We start from the raw sequence: 12,216 nt of genomic DNA on the forward strand, positions 1-12,216 counted from the left end.
GCTACACAATAAATAACATGTAATTGAATACAAAACCGCAAAAGATAGTGTACAGTCCAATTTCATATAGCGCTACATCTCCGTAATTTGGGCTTGTGATTGATAACACAGGCGATGTCGGGGCCCCGGCACCCCATCTGTTCACGTCGCAGACCATCCCTTGTTAATTTCTCTGATTTATTGTACACTAAAAAGTAGATGTCGTTTTATTTAGGAGACATAGGTAAAAAGTTTTTCTGAAGACGTCTTTGTGGGATTGATAAAACCACTTTCAGTGAAAGATTTTATTTATGTGAGATTCTTTTTATTTAGCTCATTTCATTTTTACATGTTTTTTTCTTGTTTAAATAATGAAATTTAATTTAATTTGTATGCTAAAAAATTACTTATACACGCAAATACCAGGGGTGCATGTTTCAATGGAGATTAATAATTGTCATCCTGTGAATACCATTGGAAGTTTTGCAGAACGATAATTTTACTCTACATTCAAGTGCCATGTAGCTGAAACAAACCAATTCATAAACTATTATACCACCACCGCATACACTTCCAAAAAATATTGATCAAAACCGCACTGCGAGCGAGATACCTAGCAAAAACGTAATAGTGACTGCACAAACGAGGCGAGCTCCATACAAAAAATTGAGACGAGTATTTCGCTTGTGTTTTTGACAAGTCGATAAATGAAAACTGTAGTTAGGTAGTGACGTAGACAGACACCTGTCAAATTGTGATGGGCAAAGGATGCAGGTACGAATGTTGAAGGGTGTGGACTGTATAATTGGTGTGGTGCCGAATAGGGCTGCTGGCGGGGACGCTCTTCAACAAGGCAGGGTGCAGACAATAACACTATTCAGGGTTAATTCTTCCTTTATTCTTCTTGTTAACTGGAGCGCTGCTGGATTCGGACTGCCCGATCACCAAAATATGCCCTCATTATATACGCTAGAGCGCGGGTAAGTAGTTCACAATATGGCCGATGCGACAGCCAATGGGAGCGAGGGGCGTTCCCGTGCCCTATGTATGGGAATCTTTCTTGGGCAGTTTTTAGGTGATTTGGCATACTTATAACGTTCCAGCTATGCCTATCCTATGCAACCCGATTTCCCTTATATTATACAAAAAATTCACCCTTAAAAACATCCCTTTTTAATTAGAAAACTTTAAAAAACTCAAACGGCTCTCGTTAAGGTAAGGTTTCGATAACATTCGGTTTAATTTGTCGATCATCCTACTAGCGCCGCTCGTGGCCAAAAGGGAAACTAGAATTCAAAGTACCAATACCCTAGACTTACTATTTGAATCTATTTCTAGGGTTTTTTCTAGGTTGCATAAGATAGGCATCTCACTTATATTTATTTACAAATACAAAACTTAGTACTTAACAACCTTATTTGTACTGACTATTTTAATTATGCAACCTTAGTATTCTATCTTTATAATTAAAACAATAGCAATATCTGTTTTTTATTGAAAACGTTAATCCTTAAACTAGGGCATACAAGTTACACTTAAAATTAGTACTTAGATACGCTTAACTATGTTACAATTTTAGTCTTAAACTTTAAAGGAATTAAAAACAACAACAGAAAATAGCTTTTAATTAACTACAGACATACTAACTATCATAAAACCTTAAAAAACTTAAACATTGATTATCACTTAGTTATCACTTTTACACTTATTCATCGTCGCCGACATTCTCCCCCACGGTGCGTAGCACGCCATCCTCGGAGCGCGACGATGCGGCGGGAACCAGGACGATGATTCTACGCGTTGGCCGGCGCAGCACTCCTCCCGTAGTCCTTACGTCCATCACTCGGGTTCTGCCGTCTGGCCCGGGGTAGGTTTTAATGACTTCACCGCGGGGCCACGTATTGCGAGGTAACGTGGAGTCGACTATGAGCACGATGTCGCCTTCTCGAGGGTCGTTAGTGGCGCGACCCTCTATCCGTCGTGGCATGATGAGGGGCAGGTACTCTTTCACCCACCGCTGCCAGAAATGGTCGGCGAGCCTCTGCGCTGTTTTCCAGTTTGCCTTCCCGATTAAGTCTGTGTCGTCGAATTCTCCCGGCGCCATCGCTCCGCACGATCTTCCAAGCAGGAAATGGTTGGGGGTCAGACTCTCTTCGTCGTCGGGATCCATACTGACGGGGGTGAGGGGTCTTGAGTTGACGATGTGTTCGACTTCTGTTATTAATGTGTGAAGCACTTCTTCAGGCGGGCTTCTTTCATTGAGTACTACAGCCAGGGCCGTCTTCACTGACCGCACGAGTCTCTCCCAGGCGCCCCCCATGTTTGGGCTGCCGGGGGGGATAAATTTCCACTTGATTCCTTTTTCTTGTGCGGCCGCCTCTAGCTCTTTGTTCGCGCCAACGAAGTTAGTACCGTTGTCACTAAAAATCGTACTCGGCGTTCCTCTTCTCGCGGTCATCCGTCGCAACGCCATTATCATAGAGCTGGCACTTAGAGAGGGGGCCAGCTCCAGGTGAACGGCTCGCGTGGTAAGGCATGTAAACAATGCCCCCCACCGCTTCTCAACCCTTCTGCCAACGGTGACTTGCATGGGCCCGAAGTAATCGACTGCAGTGCAAGTGAACGGGAACTGATGGTGTTGTAGTCGCTCGCTCGGTAGGTCGCCCGTCGGAGGTATCGCGGGGACACTCTTCCTTGTTCTGCACCACTGGCAGCCATGTGACACTGCCTTTACTGCGGCCCTTAAACCGAAGATCCAATACTTTTGTCGCACTTCGTTCATGACTGTAGCAGTGTTGCCGTGAAGAAACTTCTTATGATAATGTTGAATGATGAGCTGCGCAATTCTGTGTTTTCCGTCTAATATAATAGGGTTCATTTTCCTTCGTTCTTCGCCGCGAAACTTCATCGTCCTGCTTCTTAACTTAATGATATCGTCATCATCGATGTACACGTCGATTTTCTTAAGTTTACTTGCATTTTCGAGGGGTTTTTCTTTTTTCAAACTTCTTATTTCTGTTGCAAAACTATCGACTTGACTTATCCTTATTAGAATCTCTTCGGCCTTCCTTATGTGTTGTTGCTCTATAGGTGCGTGTAGAGGTTTCTTAGACTTGGTGATGGCTGGTTGATTGGGGGTTCGCTTCTTGTCCTTCTGTGCTCTTCTCTGCGGTCGCCAAGGCTCGTCTTCTTTGCGCACGGCAGTAGTGGCTGCTTTACGGGTCTTCTTCAATAAGAGGTATGCGAAGGTGACCACTCTGGCCGTGACGCGCAGTAGTCGCTCCCAGCTTGAAAACCTTTGTAAATCAATTAAGGCCTTCCCTTCTGTTGCTGCAGCCACCACTTGCTCCTTGCTTTTTTCCTCCGGTAATTTGCCCGCAGACTTGAAATCGTGTAGAGGCCACTCTTGTTCTGTTTGTCGAAGAAACGCGGGGCCTTGGAACCATCTTGATTTGTGACTGAACTCGGCCGGCGTTCCCCTTGTAGCGTCGTCCGCCGGGTTCTCTTTAGTGGGCACCCATCTCCAGTCCTCCGGCTTAGTGTTTTCTTCGATTTCTGCGAGCCGGTTAGCCACGAAGGTTTTAAATTTCCTTGGCTCCGCCTTGATCCACAGTAACACGGTGCTAGAGTCAGTCCAGTAGAATTTTCTTGATACTTGCAGGCTCATTTCTTCCTCGATACTAGCTGCTAGTCTACTGCCAAGCAGGGCGGCTTGCAACTCTAATCGTGGAATCGACACTGGTTTTGTCGGCGATACTCTTGCTTTGCCTGCGACCATGGAGACGTGCACTTTCCCGCAGGGTTCAACTGTCCTCCAGTAAGCAACCGCCGCGTAAGCCTCTTCGCTAGCGTCCGTGAACGTGTGTAGCTGCCCTTCACCGCAGCGTGGCGAGATACATCTCGGTATCTGAAGTTCTGTTAATGCCAGCACCTCTTCTAAGTACCTTGACCACATTTTTCTTTGTTTTTCGTTAATCTTCTCGTCCCAGTCAACCTTCGTTCTCCATATGTCTTGAATTAATTTCTTTCCTTGTATTAGCACAGGCGCCGCGAAGCCTAGCGGATCGAATGTTGACATCACGGCACTTGTGACTTCACGCTTCGTAGGCGCTCTTGTATTTTCTAATAATTCCTTCGGTGTGTTGCGCAGACCAACGTTGAACGCCAACTTATCTTCTTTCACAAGCCACCTCAGTCCCAGAGTTTTTTCTTCCTTTGTAAGCAGCAGTGATTCTCCTTTGTTCGTGTCTTCAATTTCTGATAATACCCTTATGTCGTTGCTCGCCCAGCCTTTTAAGTGAAAACTCGCTCGAGAATGTATCTCTTTAACTTCTCTTGATATCTTCTTAGCTTCTTCAATCGACGCGAAGCTCTGTAGGTAATCATCCATATAGTGATTCCTGCTTATAGCTTTCACAGCTTCTGGGTGAGTTGCCTTGAAGTCTTCCGCGTTTTGTTCATCACATATATCGCAGTTGCGGGCGATGACGCTGCCCCGAATATAATCGACGACATTCTGTACTCGTCGGGTTTGCTTGTTCTTCGGCTTCCTCGCCACAGGAACCTTAGACTGTCTCGGTCGCCTTCCCTCACTTTGACTCGAAGAAACATGTCTTGGATGTCGGCCATGACAGCCACTGGGCCTTCTCTGAAGCGTAGCAGCACTCCAAACAGTGATTGAAGTAGATCCGGGCCTGCTAGCAAGGCGTCGTTGAGGCTTTTCCCTTCGTACTTGGCTGCCGCGTCAAACACTATTCTTGGCTTCCGCTTGACAGGGTGCACAACTGCGAAGTGGGGCAAGTAGAAAGTTCTTCCTTCAGTTGACGTCTCTGGCGCTTTCTCTGCGTATCCATTTTCAACCATGCTCTGGATTTGCTTCTCGTAATACTCTTTGACTTCCTTATCTTTGTCCAGCTTCCTTTCAATGCTGATTAGACGACGAATGGCTTGCTTGTAGTTGTTAGGCAGGTGCTCGTCTTCTTTCTTCCACAAGAGGCCTGTTTCGAATTGCCCGCTTGCTAAACGTTTCGTCGTTTTTTCTAAAGTTTCTAAGGCTCTTCTGTCGCTGTCGTTTGATGGCAGTCGGTTCTGGATACCCAGTGATTCTAGCTGGAAATGTTGCCTTACTACTTCTTCTATGTCTTCTGATTCTGTCGTCGCTCTTCCATAATGTACGAAGTTGACTACAGTGTTCGTGCCAGTTTCACAGCCGTGCAGCACCCACCCTAAGTCAGTGAGAGAGGCCACGGGTTCAGCTGGCTTGCCCTTCTTCAATCTTCTTGTGACGATAAGTGCCCAATTGTCTTGCCCAATCAACAACCTTGGCCGCTCTGCCGTGTAGAGTAACTGCTCTTCGATTGCCTTCAGATGCGGGCAGCTCTCTACGGTGCTCTTACTGATTCCTTGTTCACACAGCCTCAAGTCGTCAATTGTTCTAACTGTGATGGACTTCTTATCTCTTCTGTGGGCTCCTCTTATCTTCAGTTGAATCTTCTGAGAACTATCTTTCCTTATAACTCTTCCGCCCACTGTTTCAATAGACAGAGCTTCGCGACTTCCTTCAGCTCCAATCGTCTCTGCTATTGCCTCGTCCAGGAGCGTGACAGTTGATCCTTCATCCAGTAACGCCAGTACACGTACTTGTCCTTTAGGCCCGTAGAGATGCACCGGAACAATCTTCAAATATGCTCTCTCTTCTGACTTGGTACTGTTTACTGAAGAAACCTTCTCTTCATATGTTTGTTTCCCTTTGTTTTCGTCACTTGATTTCTGTACTGGTACAGGCGGCTCGTCCGAGTGCAGGAGAGTATGATGCCATCTTCCACACTGCTTACACACAGGCGCCTTGCAGTTGATTCTTGAGTGCTTGAATCGTAAACACTTAAAACAGATTCTTGCTTTCTTGACGATGTCCCATTTCTCATTTATATCCGCTTCTTTGAACTTCTTGCATTCTGTTGCATAGTGTTCACCCTCACAAGCTGGACACGACTTCTTATATTTGTCTTGCGACGTGTCTTGTGTCACATTCACCGGCCTTCTGAAACCCTTCTTGTATTCTGATAACGCTTCAGGCGGAGCGAAGTCCCCACACATGTCTGCTTCAATTTCTAGGAACGCTTCAACAAGTAATAGTTCTTGAAGGTCTTCATCTCTTCTGCTTCTGTGATAGGCAAACCAGCGAAACTTCATAGAAGGCGGCATCTTCTCCACTATGGCTTTCAATGTTTCAGGCGAGCTGAGGTACTGCGGTTTCTTCAACGCCTTGATTGTTTCTATAGCGTTCTTCACGCGACTTGCAAACACGCAGATATCACTTGGGTTTTCGCTCACTCTTGACATATTCTTCAGCTTCTCCAGCTCTGATAATGCTAGCGCTCCAGGTCTTCCAAATCTTGACTCCAATCCCTTAATTACTTCGCGTGGATTTTCAGCGGTGAATAGCAGGCTCTGAACAGCTTCTTTCGCTTTCCCTTGTATAGCTCTTCTTAGGCGCGCTAAGTTCTGTGCGTTGCTGAATGAGGCGGCTGTATCTTCGAATGATCTTCTGAATGCCAACCACTCTTCACAGGATCCGTTGAAGTGAGGGAGTTCGATGTACTTCGGCGCGGTGACGTCACGTGAGTTTTCAGACAGCTTGCGTATTGCTTCAGCCAGTTGGTGGATATCGCTTCTTTCTTCTTTAGAATCGGTTGGTCTCTTCTTCTTGCTGGGCCCGGCGCTGGTCTCGATGAACCAATTCTCCACTTCATGGGTTTGCTCGTACAACTCTTCACCAGCTCCATCTTCCTCGTCGGACTCGGCGACGGCGATGTCCAGCTCAGCTCGAGCTACCCTTGCGCGGGCCTCAGCTACTTCTAATTCCCGTAGTGCCACCGCCATCCTTGCTTGTGCTTCTGCCTTCTTTCTTTGAGACGAGCGGCTGGACGTCGTGTCTATATCGCGGGTCGGCTTCTTAGCTTGCGGGTTTCCTTCAACTGACGCGCTGACACTAGACGGCGGAATGCTTGAGTCTTGTGGACGAGCCTTCACTGCGACGCTTCTCTCCGGGTTCTGGGACGTGGGGTGGCTTCCTACTTCATGTACGGGATCCGATTCTTCGCTTATCCTTGATGGCGGAGGGGGGCGGCTCCCTTCCCCCGCTGATGAATCCTTTCCAACAACACCCTTTGCTTGAGGTAACGGCGTTCGTTTGTGCGGCGACGGCGTTCTCTTTGTAAGCGTCGATCTACTTGCTATCGACGAACTTGCGGTTTCACTTGGCGTATTCATGCTCCAGTCTGTTGACGTAGAACTTTCCCCGGTGGTCTTGGACTGCGCAGAACTTGATCTTGTCGAAGGCATCTTGATCTTCACCCTATCCGGCTCGCGAAGGACCAGCTGAAGGGTGTGGACTGTATAATTGGTGTGGTGCCGAATAGGGCTGCTGGCGGGGACGCTCTTCAACAAGGCAGGGTGCAGACAATAACACTATTCAGGGTTAATTCTTCCTTTATTCTTCTTGTTAACTGGAGCGCTGCTGGATTCGGACTGCCCGATCACCAAAATATGCCCTCATTATATACGCTAGAGCGCGGGTAAGTAGTTCACAATATGGCCGATGCGACAGCCAATGGGAGCGAGGGGCGTTCCCGTGCCCTATGTATGGGAATCTTTCTTGGGCAGTTTTTAGGTGATTTGGCATACTTATAACGTTCCAGCTATGCCTATCCTATGCAACCCGATTTCCCTTATATTATACAAAAAATTCACCCTTAAAAACATCCCTTTTTAATTAGAAAACTTTAAAAAACTCAAACGGCTCTCGTTAAGGTAAGGTTTCGATAACATTCGGTTTAATTTGTCGATCATCCTACTAGCGCCGCTCGTGGCCAAAAGGGAAACTAGAATTCAAAGTACCAATACCCTAGACTTACTATTTGAATCTATTTCTAGGGTTTTTTCTAGGTTGCATAAGATAGGCATCTCACTTATATTTATTTACAAATACAAAACTTAGTACTTAACAACCTTATTTGTACTGACTATTTTAATTATGCAACCTTAGTATTCTATCTTTATAATTAAAACAATAGCAATATCTGTTTTTTATTGAAAACGTTAATCCTTAAACTAGGGCATACAAGTTACACTTAAAATTAGTACTTAGATACGCTTAACTATGTTACAATTTTAGTCTTAAACTTTAAAGGAATTAAAAACAACAACAGAAAATAGCTTTTAATTAACTACAGACATACTAACTATCATAAAACCTTAAAAAACTTAAACATTGATTATCACTTAGTTATCACTTTTACACTTATTCATCGTCGCCGACAAATGTTTAATCTCGATGTTGAGTAAGCGGTGTCGACCGCCTGTCATTTACTTTCACCAAACTTGATATTTGAAGGGAAAATTGATCGGGATATAGTTTATGTGGAAAGCGGGTGCTTTCCTCTAAATTCGCTTATTTATTTTTGACGTAGATGAAGTTGCCCATTTTTATTTCCGTAATATCCTCATAATATAGCTTATTTAAACTAAATCACGTCAAAATATTTGACATGATTCAATTATGTCATCCACCTCATTAACTGGTGGCCAGTGCAACTCATTTCCTGGCTTCCTGCTGTCATTTGCTGTCGTGGATGTGTGCTCCATGTTCATAATAGAGAGTTGATGATGACATAACAGCCTTGAATGTCCGCTTAGAATTACTTCACGGACCCAGATAAAGAGTAAATTTTAGCCCTTCTAATGGACAGCTAACTAACACTAGAAGATTCTTTCAAAGTATACCGATGGTTCCTGAGATTAAAGTTTTCAAGCAAGCAAATAAACATACTAACAAACTCTTCAAGGTTTATAACAAATAGTATGAACATGTTTTTGTTTCGACAAACTTTCATAGTTGTGATAATATCATCCTATAATTTAATCTTCTGCTAATCCCAAACCTACTAAGATAGCATAGCTTACAGGAGATCTACTGTATCTAGCTACATAATCAGCTCATATTGTTCTCTCGCCAGGCTTTGCTTACAGACGTAATTTCCGCCTGTCAGTCTGGATACCAACTCTTTCCTGAATACGCTCAACGTATTCTTTGCAATATTTATACTCAAATATGTGTAGTTGTTTTTTATAGCCCGTGTTTACTGAGAGGATATTAATATCTTAGCTGGTAGATTAAATATGAAATGTAAAGCCACACTCACTTTGTAAGGGCTTTTAAGCGGCCAAAATTATATATTTAGTTTTGTAGGCCATTTTTTGGCTGTATCGCTTTTAGACCAAGTGTTCAGTTTTTTTTTTTTAAATTAAGGTGTAATAATAATGGTCAACAGTATAAAACACATTATTTTTCCAAAACAAGACTGCATGATCACATTTCATACCAAAACTTATTCGTGTAGTCAAATAAAACGCATATCTGTTATACGTCTTGTAATATTGTGGAAGCTCATTCTTGGCCGCTTATCAACTCAGCCAGTCATTTATACCGTTTACATTTTTCGTATTTTCCCCGAAATATTTCAGCTTGCCTATAATTTAATATCCAAGAAACATCTACTAACAAAACATTGTCTGTCCGTACGAACATAAATCTAGTTAACGGGTTTAAGTGGTATTTTATGTAAATAGCATCTGTGAGGGGGAAATTTACTATTCATTGCGCCAAACTGTGATTTACAGACGAACAAAAATAGTAATTTATACCATTTATGGCGTTTTATGCTGTTTTTTGTCGAGAACATTGGGTAGGAAGATGGTTGGTCTGATAAACCTATTTGTATGTATGAGTTCTCAGTTACAAATTCGCATTCATATTAGAAAGGATTATACAACATAGACTATGTAAAATAAATAAAGGCACGCGATTAAAAATATTACTCACAGTGATGGTTTGTTTTTCACCAGAAATATTCCACGTTTTGGTATTTGTGGTTAATTTACAGATTGTCACGCTCCGCAGATACGGAAGAACGAATCGGTTGTAAATAATCGTGGTATCGGATTGGTAGACCATTTGTGTTATTTTTGGATACTATACAAAAATGAATTACTAAATTTTTCAACGTATTTCTGATGTTGTCGAGAAATTCCTTCCAACTTTCACAATTTCGGAATTAGATTTCGAATCAGTTCTGATAAATGAATTCCTTAGTCTTTTAGAACCGTGCTTGGATTAAGTCCATCCCTTTGTTTGACAAAATGCCTGAGGGCCTGTCAGCCATTTCCAACTGTCAGGGAACTGTGATGTTTCCACTTTATTTCTCAATCGGATTGCTTAAGATCCTGTTTAGATTGGTTATGCACGAGCTTCAAAAAATATACTACATGATTTTGACATGCCATATGATTATATCCGTTCTGCAACTGACAGTTTTTAATATACCCCGGGATGTCTGAAATTAAATTGTTTTCATCGGGATATTTAATTTTAATATATCGATGCTATTTGCTTCCAGATCAAAAATCAAAGTTGCTGAATATTGTAATTATAAACTTGTCTGTTTGTCATACCAGGTAACGGTCAACACAACCAAACCTACCAGGCTATCATAATAACAGTGGAGGTATAACGTATTATTTCCGAAACTTGAACCTCAAAAGGTTGACCGTAGTTCTACAAGGCTTGTAAAGTCAATGAACTATGCTTCACAGCCTGGCTTCGCTTAATTGCAGCATATCGGGTCCGTTGTGTGATTAATGGACGCAGACAGCCGGGCTAGATGTTTGAAATATCATGCGTCCGACAAAATTGCTGACATATTTTGTAGTTAGAGGCTTATGTAATTTATTGCACGTATCATCTTCGTTTTCTTATCTCCTGGTAGGCTGATTTTGATGTCTTATTTTTATGGGAGAAAGAAAACTGCGTTTTAAAAGGATTTAAAGGGTGAGCTCCACTTGATAACTCTAATAATTAAACCATAACTAGCCGTGTACTTTTAGTCAAATCGGCGATTAATAACTCCAAACTGTTCGGTTATCGTTATATGTAGTTAAATGGTGCAACCCATCATCATCTCCCGAGCCTTTTCCCAATCATGTTGGGTTCAGCTTCCAGTCTCACCGGATGCAGCTGAATACCACTTTCACAATAAGCGACTACCTATCTGACCTTTTCAACCCAGTTTCTCCGACAACCCAAATCCTTGATAAGACTGGTTGTCAGACTAAATGGTGCAACCCACCGTAAGAAGTGTTTTATCGGCACTTTTTTGAGTGCACCTTTATTTATATGGCACATATTCTGTATCTATTACAAGTCAATAACATGAGACAACCCAACAAAAACTCCCAAGTACGTAACACAGAGCCCTCAAATCGCCGGTAGAATGAAAAGATAATCACGCTCCAAGTTACATGACACAAACTTGTTGGCCGCGCAGTCATTACTAGAAATTGGAGCCGATTGTCGGACTAGCGGCCCTAACGGAGCTCGTACGTGATCCTGACTGAATATTCTTTCGAACCACGCACTGTGAGACGTGACCATCCCCTTGTTTTTGCACATGGAGAAGTAGTAAATGATAATGTTTCTGTAAATAAAAGTTTGTCGTAAATTTTTTTGTTATTAGGTGCTTATAAAACTGTAATGTATTTTAATAGTAAAATAGTAAGCTTTTAGGAATGCTTAAGTTATTGACATTGGAAAAATATTTGTCACTAGCTGGTGCCCGCGACTTCGTCTGCACAGGTTTAGTATTTCGAACAATATGTTTACAAATTGTAGCCTATGTGTTATTCTGATGTATAAGCTATATTATTGTAAAGTTTCATTAAAATCCATTCAGTAGTTTTTGCGTGAAAGAGTAACAAACATCCATACATCTATACATACAAACTTTCGCGTTTATAATATTATTATTGGAAAAATATTTGTCATATTTGGACCTATCAGACATTGATTAGATGCGATTACTAATGAAATTAAATAATTTAGATGTATCTTTTAATTTAAACTAGAATTTAAGCACATTTATTATTATAGTCTATAATTTAAAAAGCAAATCAAAAGCAGTCGCAAAATTGAAACAAAACTATTCTTTAAGAGTTATTTTCGTACCAATAGCACTCCATTTACTCAATACTCCGTGAATGTACGGCCGACTTCACCAACGTTACAACGAATGAAGTTACTCTCGTATACGTGAATAATATAAAGTCGATTGTTAGACGCATTTTCTTCTGTCTTTTGCAGCCTTCAGGTTTTTTTTTGATAATTTGAGTTCAGTTAATTCA

General features: G+C 42.3%; 1 protein-coding gene across 1 annotated transcript; it reads right to left on the minus strand.

Annotated features, from left to right (window-relative positions):
- Window positions 1–855: 855 nt before the first annotated feature.
- LOC135119043 (uncharacterized) lies at window positions 856–8,289 on the minus strand. The gene is given in 2 exon segments (XM_064042445.1): window positions 856–4,434; window positions 4,437–8,289. Coding segments are annotated over 2 exon segments (5,637 nt in total). The 5' UTR covers window positions 7,324–8,289; the 3' UTR covers window positions 856–1,684.
- Window positions 8,290–12,216: the final 3,927 nt, after the last annotated feature.

Source organism: Helicoverpa armigera, chromosome 2 (assembly GCF_030705265.1).
Source record: "Helicoverpa armigera isolate CAAS_96S chromosome 2, ASM3070526v1, whole genome shotgun sequence".
Lineage (NCBI taxonomy): Eukaryota > Metazoa > Arthropoda > Insecta > Lepidoptera > Noctuidae > Helicoverpa > Helicoverpa armigera.